General features: G+C 41.7%; 1 protein-coding gene across 2 annotated transcripts; it reads right to left on the reverse strand.

Annotated features, from left to right (window-relative positions):
- Positions 1–1,990: 1,990 nt before the first annotated feature.
- Positions 1,991–19,796, reverse strand: snx1a (sorting nexin 1a). Of its 2 annotated transcripts, none has more exons than XM_020456898.2 (15): positions 19,580–19,796; positions 15,124–16,000; positions 14,316–14,452; positions 12,471–12,534; positions 12,111–12,154; positions 11,861–12,002; positions 11,562–11,640; positions 11,244–11,319; positions 10,733–10,846; positions 10,406–10,499; positions 10,013–10,218; positions 8,193–8,336; positions 7,554–7,634; positions 7,372–7,443; positions 1,991–7,085 (listed from the first exon to the last, which is right to left on the reverse strand). In XM_020456898.2, the coding sequence occupies exons 1-15, from the start codon at positions 19,697–19,699 to the stop codon at positions 7,035–7,037; spliced, it is 2,301 nt and encodes a 766-aa protein (XP_020312487.1). In that variant the 5' UTR covers positions 19,700–19,796; the 3' UTR covers positions 1,991–7,034. The 2 variants fall into 2 exon arrangements, with proteins under 2 accessions (XP_020312487.1, XP_020312488.1); XM_020456899.2 differs by lacking the exon at positions 19,580–19,796 and adding an exon at positions 16,199–16,355.

Consider the following 19,796-nt stretch of genomic DNA (forward strand, 5'->3'; position numbering starts at 1 on the left):
TATAATTGATGTTTAGATGGTTCTTCATCTGTCTGTGAAGTTAAACTATAAAGTTCTATCTGCATAAACCCATTTGAACATGGCACTATATGACTATAAGGTTATATCTGCAATCCAATCACCAGCCTAAACTAATACAGATGCAAATACAGACGTATTTGCCAATAGAGTACTACAGTAAGAGTCATAATACCCATTAAACCTAGCGCTCAAACAAGGAAATGGTTCCAATAGTTTTTCCACCATTCATTTTTCCCATAGGGTATTTTTTTTGAACCACTTCAAATAAGGTCTGTGTTTTGTGTAGGATTACACTGGAATGACGTTTTGATAACCATGTAAATCACTCTTAATAATATATTCACCAATATTTACCTCTGAAATGAAATGCTAATTTGGCTATCATAAAGAACTAACAATGCCATGATGATGAAACTGCCGAATCGAGGTAAGAATCTCTGGATTAACTATCTAATGTTAGATAAATGTAGTAATGAACAAAATGGCTGCATTTCTTTAAGTGGACAATTTTGTGAACGGTCTTGTGCAAGTTAGCATGTGTCAGAAAGCGATGATGCTCAGGATTTTACAGGGAGTTTGTAGTCTTGCATGATGTCTACGTTGATGCTAATTAGCATTTTCTAATCTGAGCATAAATAGAGCCAAATCTCGAGAGATTTACACAGCCGTTATTTTAAGTGTTTCTAAAATCCCCTAAGGGAAAAATGAATGGTGAACAAACGATTGGAGCCATTTCCCTCTTTGACCGCTAGGTTTTATAGTTATGACACCTCCATTGTGGTGATCTATGGTCTAGGCTAGTCGGTCATCACTGCCACAAAGTCATAAACCCTGCCTATTTCTACAATTTATTTTCTTATAGATGCACTATGCAGAAATCATTCATCACTCATAATGGAAGGCAAAAAAAAATTAAACTACACTTTCAAAAATCTTAGTGTATGATGTTAGATCGTTGTTCAGAGATGACAGTAATTAGTCTTAATTTCTTAATGTATTGGATTATGTGTTCTGACTCTTATATTGGTAAAATAGTGTTATTCTATCATGTATGTATTCAAATAGATACAGTTCTTAACAGAACATGTCTAATTCAGAAGTGTCAGATAAAACCTCATGGCTGAACCCAGATTGACATTTCAGAGCCTTAAGGTTCTATCTGCGATTGCACCCCCCTAAATTTTTTATTTTATTTTATTTTTTACAAATGTCTCAGGAGTTTGATACTCTGCACTTTAGGTACCTTTAAGACCTTAATAGGTTATTAAAGAGAAATTCACTACAAATCAGTTCGGAGATCTTCCCAAGGTCATTTCATAGGCTACACACACACACACACACTTTCTAATGTGAAACAATATACTTATTATTGAGGATTGTGGATATAACATGGTTATCTGACCCAACACGAATTTGCATATTTACAGTCCAATGACAATTTTTTCTATGTATAGAAAATGATAAATGAGAATCACATGGTGTGACATGATATCCTGTGACTTCCTCATTCATGTATTCCTCTGCTGACTTGGGCTTATTCAATCCAAGCAGGAAGTAATGCTCACATAAGCAACTCTGAGGAACAGGGCATTGTGCTGCGCTATACACTTGGTTAACCAGAAAAAAACAGAGGGCTATAGTACAGTAGGAACAAAGATAACATTAGCTATATGCACACAACTACTGCAGTAGAAGTCACAGCATCAGCCAACTAAAAAAACAGCACAAAAAGAAAGTTAGCTATGTGGTCATTGGCCATGTGAGGACGGGCTTTTGTATATTGGACAATCTGATCTGTTTGGAGCTTCTGAAAACACACACTAATTCAAATAATATATTCTAAAAGGCTTTATTTCACCAGAGTTCTGAGAAAGGTTGTCCTTGAGGTGACAGTGGCTGTAAAAAATACATTAAGTTAAAAGATAAACAAGGCAAGGTTCCCGTAAAAAGATTTACAGTGAAGAACTTGGACTATAAACCCACAAGTCATTGTTGGGAAATAATTTACCCTCAGCTTTTGTAAGACATTTTACCTACCAAGGTCTTGTTTAGACTTGACCTGAAGTGAGTAAAGGGAAAGTTGGAGGAAAGGTATTTCTCCACCTGAATAGTCAGCTAGCTTGGGCTTCTCTGTCAACAACCTCAGGGGGTTTCTGTATGTGCATAACCCTAACCCTAATGTGATGTTGGCAGATGAGTTGCAAAGATAGACCGACATCAACAAAACTACTCCTACAGTAAGTCTAGTTTTAGCAATTCAACCTAAAAGCAAAGGACATTGAGGCTAAAGAGGAGCTTATAAAAGGAATGCGAGTAAAAACATAAGCAACAGTGAAAGTGTGAGGGCTTCAAACCAAGGATCAGTTCCCTACTAGTGTCTCAGAGTAGGGTGTGTGAGCCTGAGGGCAATATAATATCTTTATACACATCCTCTAATAGGTTAAAAGGCCCAGTGCAGTCAAAAACGTGATTTTACTTTGTTTTATATACACGGAGTGTACAAAACATTAGGAATATGAGACTGAAATCTATGATCCCTTATTGATGTCACCTGTTGAGCTGTCAGTTATAGTAGAGATGTTCTGTTGAGGCAAGAAAGAGGTTTCGATGTGGACAAGTGGAATATTTTCACAAGGAGTCGTTTCATTGGTTTTCAGAGGAGAAATGGAAGAGCGGAAGAAGAGGTTGAAGAGTGAGGGAGGCAGAGCTTGAGTCTTTATCTGTTGAAGATGGCGGAAAAGAGGGAGGTGTGTCGAAGAAGATTGGTGTCAAGTGCAAACAGTGAGGGGTACGCCAGACCGAGTTCTGGAGGTGAAATGGAAGTGAAGTGAGGTGGAAGGTGTGGTGAAAAGCTTGGAGTCCGATCCTGGCATCGATGGACATGTTAAAGGAGAATCTCGTACAGTAGGAGTGACATTTTTGGAGAAAGTGGATCCATTTGTGGTTTCAGGGTGGGTGGGAAAGGAGTTGGGTGCTGTTGAATCAGTGAAGGTAACCTGTAGTGGTCTTGTGATATGTTTTTTTTTCTGCTCAGATGGAGCAGGCGTCACGCAACTTTGGTCAACATCCGTTTCTTGTTTTGCGCTTAGGAATAGGGCACTACTGAAAGGAGTGATTGATTTCTGGTGTAATGTTAATTGTGGAGGTGGAGCAATTGAATTTGAAGATTGGCGTTCGTGACGCCTGCCGTTTGATGTAACGCAGACCCGGTGGTGAAGTAGAGTCACAGTCAGTCGTTTTGAGTTAGTGTCTTTTACCAATAAAGTCATGTTAGAATATATCAGTTTCTGTTAGAGCTTTTCTGCTGAATCCACAGCAGTGTCTCAGGTGCAACATTTACAGACAGGTTACAGTAGTGTGTAGGAGGGAGATTCCAAGATGTGGGAAGTGTTCACGACGGCATAGGACAGAAGATCATGTAGTTTCGATGGATAAAGTTGTGTGTGCCAACTGTACGGGGGTGTCCATTTTGCTGGGAATCAGAAGTGTCCGGTGCGAAGGAGGCAGGTTGAAGTGGCCAGAGTAGTGCAGAAGTTGTCGTATGCTGAGGCAGTGAAGAAAGTAGAGGAGGATGGGTCAAGGATGCCAGCACAGAGGGATAGGCCAACGAGTGATATATACTTCATTAACGTTGGCTTCTTAGCGTTCATAGCAATGGTTATCAACTGTACTGCAGAAATCACTGAAAATAGATGTTGGCAGCTGCAGAGAAGTACATTTGACTTCAGAATATTTACAAGGAGTGTTGAGCGGTGGTGTCCCGTCCTCCCAGGCCATTGGCATGGTGCAGGAGCAGATAAAGTCAAAGTAGTGGAATGGGGTAGTGTTTTTGTATCAAAGTATAATGGATTTATATTATATTCCAGTTGGGGGCAGTAATGCAACATATTGGATGCCAACCGCTATTAAACATTGATGTCACCCATTAAATCCACTCCAATCAGAGTAGATGAATGGGAGGAAACAGGTTAAAAACATATTTTTAAGCCTTGAGACATGGATTGTGTATGTGTGCCATTCAGAGGGTAAATGGGCAAGACACGATTTAAGTGCATTCGAACGAGATAAGGTAGTAGGGGCCAGGCACACTGGTGTCAAGAACTGAAACGCTGCTGGGTTTTTCCACACACAACAGTTTCCTGTGTGTTAATCAAGAATGGTCCACCACCCAAAGGACATCCAGCCAACGTGGCACAAATGTGGGAAGCATCAGAGTTAACATGGACCAGCATCCCTGTGGAACGCTTTCGACACCTTGTAGAGTCCATGCCCCGAAGATTTGAGAATGTGTTGAGGACAAAAGTGGGTGCAACTCAATATTAGGAAGGCGTTCCTAATGTTTTGTACACTCGGTGTATATTTTCACAGAGGTTGGAATAATACTGTGAAAATGCCTTTTTAAATGTAAGAGCTGTTTGAAAACTTGGATGGAGCTTTTGGACTGCCTGGAGACATCACCATGTGCTAAATTAGTTAGACCAATAAGAGTTCCAAACATCTCTGCCAATAACAGCTACTCAGACCACTTTCAGACAGTCCTAGGAAAATTGCTTGAGAAATCGTTTTAAATTAAAATGGTCAAAAGCAAATCACAGCAAGGTACTTAATTGTTACCCAGAAATTTGATGGAGTATAATTGGACCTTTAAGACAAAACACGTGGGCCAATGCTTTACCACAGGAACTCGAGAATACAGTAGCCTTTTATTAGTATTGCACATGGAGGGGGCATATAAATAACGGGTAATTTGACGACTTTTTTTTCTTTTCTTCAAACAACTTTATTTCCCATAATTTACGGCAGTTAAAAAAAAAACTAACTCTGGTGTCAGCTGCCAACGAGAATTAAACGTCCCCATTAGGCATCATCTGTTGTGTAGCCATTACCGCAATTGAGTTTAAGAAGAAGAAAAAAACATGCTAATCCAAAATAGAGAAATGTTAGAAGTGGGATCGATTAATAGGGCTGTCATAACAAAATGATAATTTGTGTGACAGCAGCATTGAGTGTTGGAAATTAGTCGCCTTATATGTAAAAGTATAACGTTGATTTATTTATATCTGCCTTAACCAATGATCTGTCTCTCCCTTTAAAAAGTGGCAATACAACGATGGAATAAACGTGTGTGTATTGGCCTATGGCTTACATAAACAGATATAGAAGAAACTTCTCTCGGTATATTGTATGCTCTAAAATAAAATGCATCCCAACACGTTAGAAGAAGCATTTGAATTGCACTATAGAAGGGTTAGCTCACGTCAAACGATGCGCACGCTTCAAATGGGGCTTGTGGAGAATCGTAGGTGGCTCGTTTAATCTTGTTCTTGATACCATGTCTTGAGGTATTTTGACGTTACGTATATGCTAGATAGCTAACCAACAACTAACGATGGATTTGAGTGCTCATCGTGCAAATGTATTCGTTTTCAATAAACATTGAAGACAAAATAAAGTTTTACATGTCAACAATCTAAGCCAACCATCTGTTTTGCACCATAGCTGCGCACGCGTCATTTTGTTGCTAAACAATCAGTCTCTAGCATCCTCCCAGGTGGATGGTTCACATCCCAAAATCTCATACATTGAGTCTTGCTTGTTTCTCTTGATTACTACAATTATGATTTGGGCATCTTTAATCTTAACAGGTGTTGTTTGACCCAAGCGTCTCGAGGACCATGTTCTTAGACTAATTGATAAGCACTGAAAAATAGACTTAGTCATATGTATATAGCCTAAACATGGCGCTAATCTGAGCCATTAAATCATGATCAACTGTTTTGAGTCCAGGAAGTTTCACTCAATCAGAATGACCAACCCAATTGTATTACTAGCTAGTCTACTGAATTAAAGACCCACTACCTTTCATTCTGGGAAAGTAACAACCTGTAACAACTCTGTTCCACAAAGAATACAGGTAAGTGATCATTTTAATGGATGCGGTTCCTCATGCAAAGTGAAAACTATAGTGCATGTTGAGAAGATTTGATTGCCCTTTTGATGTAGGAGTATTTCCCTGAAACAGTTTCATTTCCCCCAAATCTGATGCCATTCATCACAATCTGCAATAACTGTTATATAAAGACAGCTTCCATTGAAATTAACGTGCTTTCCATGTGGACCAGCAGTACTTTTAACAGTTACTGACGTGGTTTAACTTTTTACATTATTTTTCACACTTCTCAACCTTGGTTCTTATTTTCTTGACTTTTATTTTGGAGGGTTGATGTCATGTCCACAGTGATTGAACCGATCATGTATAATAATAACAAAAAAAAGTTTGACTCAAAATGTAGAAATTTAAACATCTCAAGATCCTCCCAAATTATACAGGCTGAATGTGGAGCCACATGTGTCTTTGACTCAATTCAAAATGGACCCCCAGCCACAATAACAACAACGCCAAGCCTTTTGGAAGACTAGGTGGATGTTCTGTGTTATTATTGCTTACTTATACCCAATCCTTTATCTTGATTCTTAAGAAAGTGCATGGGGAGTAGGGTGCTGGTGTTTGATTTGGAATTGGGCATTAAATTCAACTAGATCCCCTTGAAAGCCCCAGAAACTCTGCCTCGTGTGGCATGTGTGTGATGGGCACTCTGTTGTGAATTATTAACAATGCTAATGTGTAAAAAATCTCCTATTAATATAAGGATGTTGCACTGAGAACAATGAGAACAATGATTTCTCCTGTTCTGAAGTGGAAACTAATGGAATCATTAACATTGCATACGCAAGTTGGACACTCAGCCCTCACACACATCCATACCATCACAAAAGAGCTAAAGTTTGTTTTCACCATTTAGAAAATATATGTGGAAGGTTAAATGAAAATATACAATTATTAATACAACAGTTAGAATGAAGCGCTATAGGTTTAGGATGATTTTAAAAAACGAATCAAATTTCCCTTTGCAGCGCACTCTCTGGTTATTTTCTTGGTTTATAGGCGAGAGGTAAAGTGTATAAAAAAAGGCCGCCTCCTCTTCTTTCTTTCCATTGGCTGGCGGACTCCATCACGCAATTGCTTTTGCCTCTGGCAAGAATGCCTCCCAGTACTTTATCAGCTAAAAAGAGGGAGAAGTACAAGAACATTGTCACCCATGTTCCCAAAACAATTCAGATATTCTTACCATTGGAAACTGCCTTCTTATACCAAATAACTCATGCGTTATGTATGTGCGTTATGACCCAGTCTTATTTAGCAGGGTCCATATTCAAAACATGTGCTTAAATAGGACAAAATACCCCTGTCCATATGAAAGGGCTAAATGTATCCAAGATCAGCACTCATGTTCTGAGTCACTTTATGAATACAGGCCCAGGTTTACTCCATTGAGCAGAAACTATTACCTGTTGCTGCGACTGTAGCAGAGACTCCAGGTATTTGATGATCTGTTTCTTGAAATCGCGGGCCTTCTCTTTCTGTTAGAAAAAATGACAACACAAGCAATACATTGTTTTTCTATTCTCTCCATCTTATCCAGCACCTAACACCCCCCCCCCCCCCCCCCCCAAGAATAAAAATGTTTTACCTCAAACCTGAGCACCTCCTTGCGAACTGTAGCTGACACTCTGTCAAAGTCTCTCTCATACTGAGTCACCTTGGCCTCCCACTAGGAAAGAGAGGAGTTGAGAAAGGAGGCACATTTGGTATGTAAGCAAAGCACATTTACTTCCCTTTAGGTTACCATTTGGTTTGTATGCCAATGTGTACAGTTGGAGTCAAATCCAGTACACACAGTGGATCCTAGGGATCAATGTTAAGAAACATGCTAGTGGTGGGAAATGGGTGAAAGGCACAATCTGCAAGTTTAATTTCTGGTAAAAAGTGATGCCATCACTTTTTGGAGGACTGAAAGTAAGAGGAACAGGTGCATTTCATTGGCATTAGTCAAACAGTGACTTTCGTGTCACGTGATTTGTGTATTTGTGTATGTACTTGGTCTGTTTGCAACAGGGGACAGAACTTCCTGACCGTGTGTTTAAGACATTAAGACATTAGGGCACGATTCAGAAAATGCTTAGCGACGAAAAATCCAAATCCAATTCGAATAAAAAAAATGTATGTATTCCCTCCCTTTTCAATGAGTTTTCTTCCATTTGGTGCCTAATGAACACAACCCGGAGAGACAGAAGGTATTGGGTCGTACAGGTGTCGGGCAGCGCGCTACCTCAGTGATGTCATCCTTGGCCTGCTGCAGCTTGTCAGGTTTGTTGGCCCACAGCAGCTTGGCCTCTGTCTCCCTCTTTTTCTGCAGCATGTTCTGAGCATCCTGCCAGCGCTGCCACGTCTTCATCCGCTGGTCAAAGGAGGCCTGAGGACAGAAACGCACACCATTTAACGGTCTCAGCTTCGGGTGACAGTTATTATGGCGTGTTGCCTATAGCTGCATCGGAAAACGTTACTCTTATTAGGGCTGTGGCAGTCACTTACATTTTGTCAGCCAAGTTATTGTCATGCAAAAAGACTGACGGTTTCACGGTAATTGACCATTAATTAACAAGCACGTTTAGCTTCACCAGGCATCCACGCCTTTGGAACATCTACATTTAAAAAAGTAATATACACGATAAAAAAAAAAAAACATTTATTTTAGTCAGGTCTAAAGAAACACAAAGAGAATGCATTTCAGAAGAACAGAATTAATTAGCCTACTGTATGTTATCTGGCTATGCTCCATGCCATAGGTCTGTTAAGAAATGCTTAAAGTGCCATTATTGTATACGGAACAAAAATATAAAAACGCAACATGCAACAATTTCAAAGATTTTGCTGAGTTACAGTTCATAAAGGAAATCAGTCAATTTAAATAACTTCAATAGACCCTAATCTATGGATTTACCATAACTGGGCACTGGGGAGCCAGGCCCAGCCAATCAGACAGCAGGAGCGGTCTCAATGATTGAATGGCTATGAAAAGCCAACTGACATTTACTTCTGAGGTGCTGACCTGTTGCACCCTCGACAACTACTGTGATTATTATTATGAACATTTGAAGATCTTGGCCATATTCTGTTATAATCTCCACCCAGCACAGCCAGAAGAGGACTGGCCACCCCTCAGCCTGGTTCCTCTCTAGGTTTCTTCCTAGGTTTTGGCCTTTCTAGGGAGTTTTTCCTAGCCACCGTGCTTCTACACCTGCATTGCTTGCTGTTTGGGGTTTTAGGCTGGGTTTCTGTGCAGCACTTTGAGATATCAGCTGATGTAAGAAAGGCTTTATAAATTTGATTTGATCAGAATGAGTTTTCCCCCCACAAAAGGGAATTAACTAGACAGAAATACTCAGGTAGATTTAGAGGTATTTGGCAACTTTAGTTGTGAATGATACAAACCTTAATGTCTTTAGAAATCAAAACATATGGGCTGCCGGATGCAACTATAGGCTCTTGATGATTTGAGAAAGTTAGAAACAAAAAGCAGCTTGTGCTCCGTTCCTCACCTCAGCTGTTCTCTCATCAAGTGATCCTATTTTCACCAATCAGACTCAATTTAATCTTTACTAATGTCATTTGTTTGGCTTTGTTGTTAGGCATTGAAACATCCACAATGACCATGTTTTATAGCGTTTCAACCTGCTGTATAACCTCATTGAGGTAAGTTTTAAAATCATGTTTTGATGATAAGTGTTTGATGTCATTTCGATTGCATTGATGTCAGAGTGGTTAGAGGGACAATAGAGCAAAGACTACCAGGTCATTAGCAAGTTGGGTATTCATATATTCCATGGTATACACATGGAATTTTACTGCGGTCATGTCACGACTACCGGTGTCGTGGTAATACGGTCACCGCAACAGCCTTAGTCATAATCAAATCGCTTCCTCAGTTCTTTTTTCCTCAATACCTCACTCTGAAAGTGCCCTTACCGCCGACCTCTTCCTACCAATGTGCTTTGAGAAAGGGGAAAGGAACTGGAGGAAACAAGGATTTAACAGATTTTAACATTTTCAGCCACAGCCTGTGTTATGCCATTGACGCTCTGTAGGTACCCGGACAGATCCCAGCAGGCGGATGTAGTCGGCGAGCAGCTCGGCGAAGCAGAACGAGTCGCTGGCTGCCTGCTCTTGGTGCAGCTGCTCCATCTTGTCCTCCACCTCGGCCAGCTGGGAGAGGGCTCTGGACAGGGCCGTGTTGTCCTCCGAGCTGCCCAGCATTGCCACGCTCTTGGCAAAGCCACCCGTGTTTACCGACAACTCTGGGGGAAGTAGAGCGGGGGAGTTAAGCATGTGCTGCTTAAAGCCCATTGTGTGTAGTTTGGTGGGAAAAAGGGACAACAAGAAGACATATGTCCATTCCACACACAATAGGTGGCCATGCACTGCTTATAGCCGTGTGTGTCTGAGTCTGTCCGATAAAAACACTTGTATTCCATTGTACCTTACCTTTCCTGTGTCCAACCAGAGAGTCCACCATTATGTGGAGCTTCCTCAGCTGCTGGTCCTCAGCCTCTACTTCCTGCAGTTTCTCCTCGAACCACTGGTAACACAGCATGACACAGGCAACCGCACATTAGAGCCGCAACGGTTGTATCTATTGTGCAAGATAGTGGGTGCATTCGTTTTAGTGACGCTGGGTCCATTCACCTGGGTGGGTGTAGATGTCACTCTAAAATAAGCACACTCCCCAACTGGGGCCACGGGTGAGGTAAAATGAACGCACCCAGTCAAACGGAGACTGTGTGTCACAGTGGTCAGTGGAGGGAGACTCACCACGTCCGACTCATTCATTTTGATGGTCATCTTGCTGAGGGAGTCTGTAGCCCTGTTGATCATCTTCAGGAAGCCGGCGCCGCTCAGAGCCTGGGTGTTGTGAGCCCTGGGCATCTACAACACACACACACACACATCTTAAGAGAGTCACATCAGGGTCGGATTCATTAGTGCACAACGTAGCAAAACGCTTTGCAGTCAGGTCTCTTGTGGTCAATTGAAATGGCTACAAATTCACATATGGAAAAATCCTAATTGGAAATGGACGGCGCTCTGAAATTCTTGAATCAGACCCCGACCCTGATGCACACATGGATGACAAGTCTGAACAATATTTATCACTTAGCGTGTGAAAATGTAACAGAAAGCCTGTCAAGCATTTTAACAGAAAATGGGACAGCAGGGTCCTGAGACATTAAACGGGTCATGTGCAGGGCAAGCACCTCTTGTGTGTGGATAGACAGACAGTATCTTTGTGTGAGGGTGGTGCACGCACACACGCCGAGCTTACATCGTCTCTCTCCAAGAATTCTCTGACATCAGGGTCTTGTAGCAGTGATGGGTGGAACACCACTCTCTGCAGATACCTTTTGGGATGACAAAACCGAACAAATTAAACATTTCACTACAGTTACATTGGGGTCATTTAGTCCGAACTTCTAATTGACCTCCCAACTTTTTGTATACTACCTTCACAACCAAGTCCCTATGCAATGGCTCATTAAAAAGTGCTCATCTACAAGTTATACCTATCACGGTTCCAAGTCTACTGCTACCCATCACCGTTTTGCCAATACAGGAAACCTCAAGAGGAAAGCCCATTTGCTACCTCTCCAGAGCCGCCCTCCTCCTCTCCACAAACTCAGCCGACGAGTTGTCCTCTTTTCCCACTTTGACTTTAGTCATGCCTGTCCGAAACATGACAAATCAATTAGGCTAAAACACACATACAATGGTCAAAACCAGGACAAACACATCAATAGGTCAAAGACCCACAAACCAAAATTGATCCTTTGACAATGGAAAAATGGTGGAAAATGCATGGCCCCCATTGAGAAACTATGAATGATTTGCTGCCTAAAGCGACATTAACTCAAGGTATCCAATTATGCGTATACTATAGATTACCCATAATGCTCTTCTCAGGCGGCGGGGGCACAATGTAGCCGTTCGGTGTGTGTTTATCTGAGAGCTTCTCGTAAAGGCCTAAGAAGTCACTGAAACGCCGGCGCACTGTGAACGTCTTACTGCGGAACATGGGCAGCGTGGTCTAAAAGAGAGAGGAGTGGAGATGCAAAGTGTTAGCTACGGGGTAAAGACACTGAACTGGAAAAGGCTAAATGTTTAGAAAATGTTTAATTGATTGCAGTGATATTACCTGTGTGGAGACTTTGTAGGCCATGTAAGCGTTCATGCCATCCCCTGTAGAATGAAAGACAATTATTAACTGGACAATTATACTAAGGGGTAAAACCAACATCAATTTTAAACTTCTTGGTTTGACCCCTTTTGTTGTGTTACTTTTGTTCAAAAAAATAGGACCTTCACGTATTACATTGATATGGGTACGCCCTTCACTCTCACTTCAGAGAAAGGAGAGGAACCAGGAAAAGAGAAGCAGCAGGCATTGAGAGAATGAGGAAGCCGTTTATTTTTACGACAACATTGATGCAGGGTTCATCATAATAGGTATCATCTTCACAGAAGGCAGAAAATGGTGAAATATAGTGAAACTCACCAACTTTCTCTGGATTGGTTATTGAGATATTCAGCTCAAATTTATCCTCAACCTCCTCTTCCAACTGCATATGGTAGAGACAAAATGGTCATTCAAATCAGTCAATGGCGATTATCTGAAATGTTTTCACAACAAGTTCACATACAAAATAGTGATATTGTATTGTTGGAGCCAGACAATTTAGAATAAGAACTATACTGAACACATTTTTTTTTTAAGGTGTTGGTTCCATGTTTCATGAGCTGAAATTAAAGATCCCAGACATTCAGGGACAAATTTGTTAGTGAGCATTTCTCCTTTGCCAAGATAATCCATCCACCCGACAGGTGTGGCATATCAAGAAGCTGATTAAACAGCATGATCATTACACAGGTGCCGCTTTGTCACAACAATGCCACAGATGTCAACTTTGCACAGCCATTAGAAGAGTGGGACAACATTCCACAATCAACAGCCTGATCAACTCTATGCGAAGGAGATGTGTCACGCTTTATGAGGCAAATGGTGGTCACACCAGATACCGACTGGTTGTCCGAGCCACAACCCTACTTTCAATTTTTTTTTAAATATCCTGTTACCAACAGATGCATATCTATATTCCCAGTCATGTGAAATCCATAGATTAGGGCCTAAGTATATTATATATATAAAAAAAGAAGAAGCTGGAAGTAGAAGTTTAAGAGTTGTTCACTAGTTTTCTCCAATGTGGGGAGGGGTGATATATATATACACATTTTATGGGCACAGTCTATTTTACAATAGTTATATTTTGTTTGTTTTTACTCATGTCCGTCCTCTAACCTCAACCTTGCCAATCCATTTCTTTCACTAAAGTTCTGAACCGATATAGGTTTTACAGACACGGTATGTTTTACATTAGTTAGCTTGTTATTAGTGCCACCCTTCAGCTCCATTCAACCCCTCCCATCTATCTCTTAACACCATCCATATTGGATTTCTATTTGCCTTGTATTTTTTCAACTGTGTTGTTTCACAAACATTCTGAACCTTACTAAAGTTCTACAGATTGTAAATTATTAAAGTATATTATTGATTGATTGACTTTTCAGATCACCCAGTAGTGCTATCTGAAGAGTTAGCGCCAGGTAAATGTTTCAATTCTTCAGCCATTCCTCGACCGGTGACCAAAAACAAGCTACATATGGACAGTACTAAAACAGATGATCTAATGATTCTGTGTCTTCGCAGCAAAATCTGCAGAGCTGGGAAGGTTATATCCCTAAAATAAATAAATAAATATATATATATATATATATATATATAGAACCTTCCCACACACATACATTAAGAATTTAAATAGAAAAATTCCCCATTCAGTTTCACGCTCGTGACCCCCCCCTCCCAATACCTTGCGACCCCACTGAGAATCACTGCGCTAGCTCACACGACCTGTGCTGATTGACAGTTTGATGGTCCAATCAGAGGACTGAGTGTGCGGTTCACTAGCACGTTTTTTTTTTTTGCAAGTGAGATGCTGCGGCTACTGTCTTGATGCATGTAGAGTAATCCACGGAGACTCAAGTCTGAAGTAAGTTCATATGTCGAGTATCAAGTCAAATTTGTGACTCGAGTTCACACCTCTTCCAAATACACACTTGACTGAGTCAATTGACATAACCAAGGTGGTGGAAGAAAAGCATGTACAACTGTATTTTGAATTGTACAACACTGAATACCCATGTTGAGATGCTCTGTGGGAGTGAACACGTGAATGAGCAGTTAAAACCCCTTAAGGTCAATGTATACGCACACCCACGGAAATCGAATTAACAATACAAAAGTTGGTTTAGTTGCAGTTCTGTACCGTACTGTAATATACTGTACCTCCTCCAGGGTCTTGGGTTGCGGTTTGGAAGCACTTGCTGAGACTGAGGGAGCAGGAGCAGGGGCAGAGGGCTTGGCTGCCCCTTTCTTTTTTCTGTCATTCCTAGGGCTGTCCAGAGACAGCTCTACGGTGGCTTCTGAAAGAGGGGAGCAGAAGAAAAAAAAGAGAGCGATGAGGGTAGTAAGACTAAAAGTTCATGGTATTGGAGACAGTCACGCTTTTTCAAATTTAAGTTAATTGGAGTCAATTCCCACATATCCAATTTACCCCAAACCTGTTTATTTTCTTTGCATCAGTACTCCTCTACCTGTCGAACATGTTGGTTGCCACAAACTCACTCAAAGGTCTGGAAGATCTGACTACAATAGAGCCACTGTCTCTATCAGGGAATAGTGACAACAGCACTCTTCTTCCAGACTAAATCATATTGTCAATATTTTCTGAGTCCGTGGTAGAAAAGCCAATGGGAGAATCAATGAAAGATTGACAGATATTTCACTCCAGTCTTTTGGTCAGGTGAGTATGTGTGAGTCCACGTGAGAGGGGCCACATTCCTCATGATCAACACCAGGAAGGTACTACTCTGTCTGTTTATTAATGTGAGTGAGGGGTCAGCAAAGGACACTCCTGTTCCAGCTTTCCTCTTCCTAACGGCACAACGCTGAGACAGCAGTTTCCTTATCAGCCCTAATGGCTTGCACACACACAGTTTTTGTTCATTTCACTGCTTGTTTCAAGCACTCAGCAAATATAGCACTTTAAAATGTATAATTTGAAATGTATGATTAATAATTTGTAAATTCTTACCTGCAAATATATCAGGTTCCTCCTCATCGGAGTGGACTCCGTTGGTCTTGGAGTTGACGGAAACAGTACTGACTGCACTAGGGAGAGTAGTCATAGCCTCCTCAGTGAATATATCAGTGGGGTGCTCATTGTAGTTGTCACTCAGAGGACCGCAGACATTGCTAGCTTTGGCCACTGGTGCAAGTGCTTCTTTAAAGAAATCATTCTGGGGATTCTTCGAGGCCTCACCCAGTGGTTCGCTGAAGAGGTCCTCATCAGGTTCGTCAAAGATGCTAGTTTGTTGTTGCTTGGCGGTGTTACTTTGTCGTGGTTCAGCGAAAAGTTCGCTAGGCTCATCGTCAAAGAGGTCGCTCGGTGTCTCCTGGGGCATCGCAGCAACCGGTGTTTTGACTTCACTGAGTGGAGTGTCGTTGAGAATGTCAGCCAATGGGTCGATGTCAGGTTTGGGAGGCTCCTTTAAGTCGTCACTTGCTGGTTCCATAAGGAGATTCATCATTGGAGCACTAGATGCCTCACTTGCTGGTTCCATGAGGAGATTCATCATTGGAGCACTAGATGCCTCGCTTGCTGGTTCCATAAGGAGGTCCACCATTGGAGCACTAGATCCCTCCCTTGCTGGTTCCATAAGGAGGTCCACCATTGGCGCACTAGATGCCTCGCTTGCTGGTTCACTAAGGATGTCCACCATTGGAGCACTAGATCCCTCGCTTGCTGGTTCCATAAGGAGGTCCACCATTGGCGCACTAGATGCCTCACTTGCTGGTTCACTAAGGAGGTCCATCACTGGAGGACTAGATGCTTCACTCAGTGGTTTGGTTGAACTTGCGATGTCACTTGCAGACAGCGAAGGGTCCATCTTTATCTCCAATGGGTTATCCTGGAGATGAAGAACAGCATTTCTCAAATCATGCAAATAAGCAAGGTTGCAGCAGCAACAACAGCAAAGACACTCACGTCTCTGTCACATTTTACAATTGATTTAACATCCATGTGAATTCCACTCAAACTACATTATAAAAGAGTCAAAGATATTTAAAACAAATACCTATTCCACATCAAAATGAGTCTAACTTACCAGGAATAACACAAAACGTCTGTCAGGTCTACACAGATAAATACATGTCTACCACAACTTCTAAGAGGAGGAATTCATTGTTTTTCAGGAATCAAAGATTGCATTCAGAAGCCTGATTGAAGAATTAAAACTTGGGTTCTATGGAAAACTTCCTGGTAGTGAGCATGTGGCCACATCTGAGACTCACATGACTGGAGGCTGAGCTTTAGCCTCCCTTCCTGTACTTTTACAGCAATATGAGGTTCACTTGACATGTGCAAACTCCAGGGTGTGACCTATACTCAAACTTGCCTTGCCCTCCTACACCCTGAGTGAGTAATTTAGCTGACAAAGCTGTTGGGTTCACCGACAGAGTGTTTTTTAGAAAAGTTTGCACAAGAATCTAAAACAGTGGAGCTATGGAGCAGGTAGGGACAGTTCACTCCAAAATCAAAGCTTTTCAAATGTTTTCAGGAAAGTACTCCACTGTCAGGATAAATCCACATCATGGGTTGTGTAGATCATGGGTTGTCTTACGAGCAAGCGGGGGGAGGGGGGTTCACAGCACTTAGAATGCAGCTATAAAGTATGTAGGCACGTGCTCATCTAACATATTATTCAAAAAAAACATGGGCATTACTAAGGAGTTGATTCCCCTTTGCTGCTATACCAGCCTCCACTTTTCTATGGAAATTGGAACATTGCTGCGGGGATTTGCATCCATTCAGCAACAAGAGCATTAGTGAAGTTGGCCACTAATGTTGGGCGATTAGGCCTGGCTCGCAGTCGGCATTCCAATTCACCCCAAAGGTGTTCGATGGGGTGGAGGTCTGTGCATGCCAGTCAAGTTCTTCCACACTGATCTCAACAAACCCTTTCTGTATGGACCTCGCTTTGTAAACAGGGGCATTGTCATGCTGAAACAAGAAAGGGCAGTCCACAAACTGCTGCCAAAGTTAGAAACACAGAATCGTAATTGTATGCTGTAGAGTTAAGATTTCCAGTCACTTAATTTCAGTCACAGGAAATATTAACGCTACAGCATACAATGATGATTCTGTGTTTCTAGCTTTGTGACAACAGTTTGGGGAAGGCCCTTTCCCATGGAAAACATCCCCAGACCATTACTCCTCCTCCACCAAACTTTACAGTTGGCACTATGCATTGGCGCAGGTAGCATTCACCTGGCATCCACCAAACCCATACTCATCCGTTGGACTGCCAGATGGTGAAGCATGATTCCTCACTCCAGAGAACACGTTTCCACTGCTCCAAGCGTTACACCAATCCAGCCGCCGTTTGGCTGTGCGCGTGATGGTGTGCGGCTTCTCGGCCATAGAAACCCATTTCACGAAGCTGCTGACAAACCGTTCTTGTGCTGACGTCACAATTGCAACGCCATGGTCCTTCTACACACGCTCAATATAAAATAACTAATACATATACACTTAACTAGGCAAGTCAGTTAAGAACATATTCTTATTTACAATGATGGCCTACCGAGGAACAGTGGGTTAAACTGCCTTGTTCAGGGGTAGAACGAGAGATGTTTACCTTGTCAGCTCAGGGATTTGATCCAGCAACCATACGTTTCAGGCCCAACACTCTAACCACTAGGCTACCTGCTGCCCCAGTGTCTGCACATACTTGGCCAAATCCTTTATAAATTCTTACACTGAAGTAGTTTGGGGAGAAAAGCTCTTATAGCATCTTACATAACCAAGCTTCACATGCTAGGTATTTTCTCTTAAATCAAAAAGCAACAGGACCGACAAACTTCTGCTTTCTCTATTCACCAAGCAGGTCAGACGACGGGCACCAACCACACCAGGAATTCTCTTCAGGTATTCAACCTAAACATCTGTCGTCACCACTGAGATAACTCCTTTGAAGGGTGCTCTACTCCAAAGTTCAAAACACAAAATGTATAATGTCCAGATTCTTTGAGGCCCACTGCAATCTTCCTCTGTTCCACAGAAACACAATTAATCAAAAACAAGACCACTCCTGGTCACTGACAGACTACACTTTTCCTAACGCATACTTCACAATTTCCAACCACTCAAACCGGTCTCCCACATACTCCAATTTTAGACTATTTCCTTTTTGTTCCAGATATCGATACTACTGTTGGCCATTCCGAACATTCGTATTCGCCAACTTTGCTCGACGCGCTGCTTGTTCGATCTCAACATCCACTTCCGCTACCTTCAAATTCCGAGTGTTTTTTTGAGCAGCGATAGTTTTAATAGGACTCATCTCTCGTGCAATTGATTTCAACGTGATAATTGATTGTTTTGTCAATGTTGCATTTCTGTTTAGGTGACCCCCGTAACAAAGCGCAAATGGTTAAGGACTTGGGACACTTTGAAAAATGTTTTGACATCGGGTTATTATCATTAGGTCTTGTCAACCGGACGCAGCTACAGCGTCATTTTCAACTTAAGTTTTAGGAATATAAAATGGAACTTTCAATATTATTTTTTGTGGTATTGTACTCAGGTAAACACTGCTGAATGAGTCCAAAAACGTGCTGCGATGTATTTATTGTGATGATATTCCAGAAAATCCAGCAAAAGGGTTTGCCTTACCTAACTATTGATCTAGGTACAGTATCTTCTTCCCCGGGGACTTTTGTAAGAGCCACAAAGCTTGAGTATATTGCGGTACGGTTTTGCAAACATAAGGAACGAGGAAAGATAAGGAAAGATGCTTTCATATCAGCGAGAAATAACATTGAACTAAAAGTTTAAATTTCTACACACCTTTTATAGAGTTATGGCTAGTGTTCCCACACCGCCATATCTCCATGTTACAGCGCGTGTTTAGGGAAGACCGCTAACTAGCACAAGTGGTCGTCTATCTAAGCATGCTCCGAACGCATAACCTGTGTGGAAGGCCGCCAGAAACGTGTTGTGACTGAAAAATACTTGTGGCTGCAATTGTAATAGCAGGTTCAAATAGTGTACAGTGAGTGTATATTTAGTATTTGTGAAATTATTTTGATGTGATTTGAAAGTAAAGGGCTTTATGTTTCTAGAACCGTATCGCAATTGAACATCGGTTCACGTTTATATGGAGTATTTGGCTGTTTTGGCTGCCAGAGCCAGTCTACCTCAGAAAATAACATGTATTTGGACCTGAAGGAGTAAGTTAACGGTAGGACACGCCATACTCCGGGGTAACGTTAGCTGCTCCGGAGACGAGAGTTAGCCAGTTAATGCATATCCGGCTAGTTAGCCAACTAATAGCTTCGTGTCAATGAACCCAATCGATTTCACAGGCCCTTGTTAGCAATGTTTGGCAGCTACAGTAGCTAGCTACTTGGATAACAACCCGGGGAGTGCCGAGTTTTCTAGACAAAATATTTACGTTAGTAAGAAATCAACAACAGACACTCACTGTGCCAAGAAAAATGTCTTCTCCGTCATCACTGTCTTGGTCTCCAACTTCGTCAGGCTCCGGTTCCAGGTCCTCGGGAAAGGGAGGGGGACTACGCTCTGAACTGGTCGCCATCTTCATTCAACGCAAACAGACAGACAGCATCATATAAAACTTTTGAGACTGAAGGGAGGCAGAAAAAAATAACACCACCTACCGGCTCAAACAATGGTGTGCA

This window comes from Oncorhynchus kisutch, linkage group LG22 (assembly GCF_002021735.2).
Source record: "Oncorhynchus kisutch isolate 150728-3 linkage group LG22, Okis_V2, whole genome shotgun sequence".
In the NCBI taxonomy this organism is placed as follows: domain Eukaryota; kingdom Metazoa; phylum Chordata; class Actinopteri; order Salmoniformes; family Salmonidae; genus Oncorhynchus; species Oncorhynchus kisutch.

Excerpts from the sequence above, each read along its gene's own strand:
- snx1a (XM_020456898.2), bottom strand. The coding sequence starts at position 19,699 with ATGAAGATGGCGACCAGTTCAGAGCGTAGTCCCCCTCCCTTTCCCGAG. Across the intron at positions 12,003-12,110 it reads CCTACAAAGTCTCCACACAG|ACCACGCTGCCCATGTTCCG; the intron begins GTAATATCACTG and ends TCTCTCTTTTAG. Across the intron at positions 7,444-7,553 it reads AGGAGGTGCTCAGGTTTGAG|AAAGAGAAGGCCCGCGATTT; the intron begins GTAAAACATTTT and ends TTTTTCTAACAG.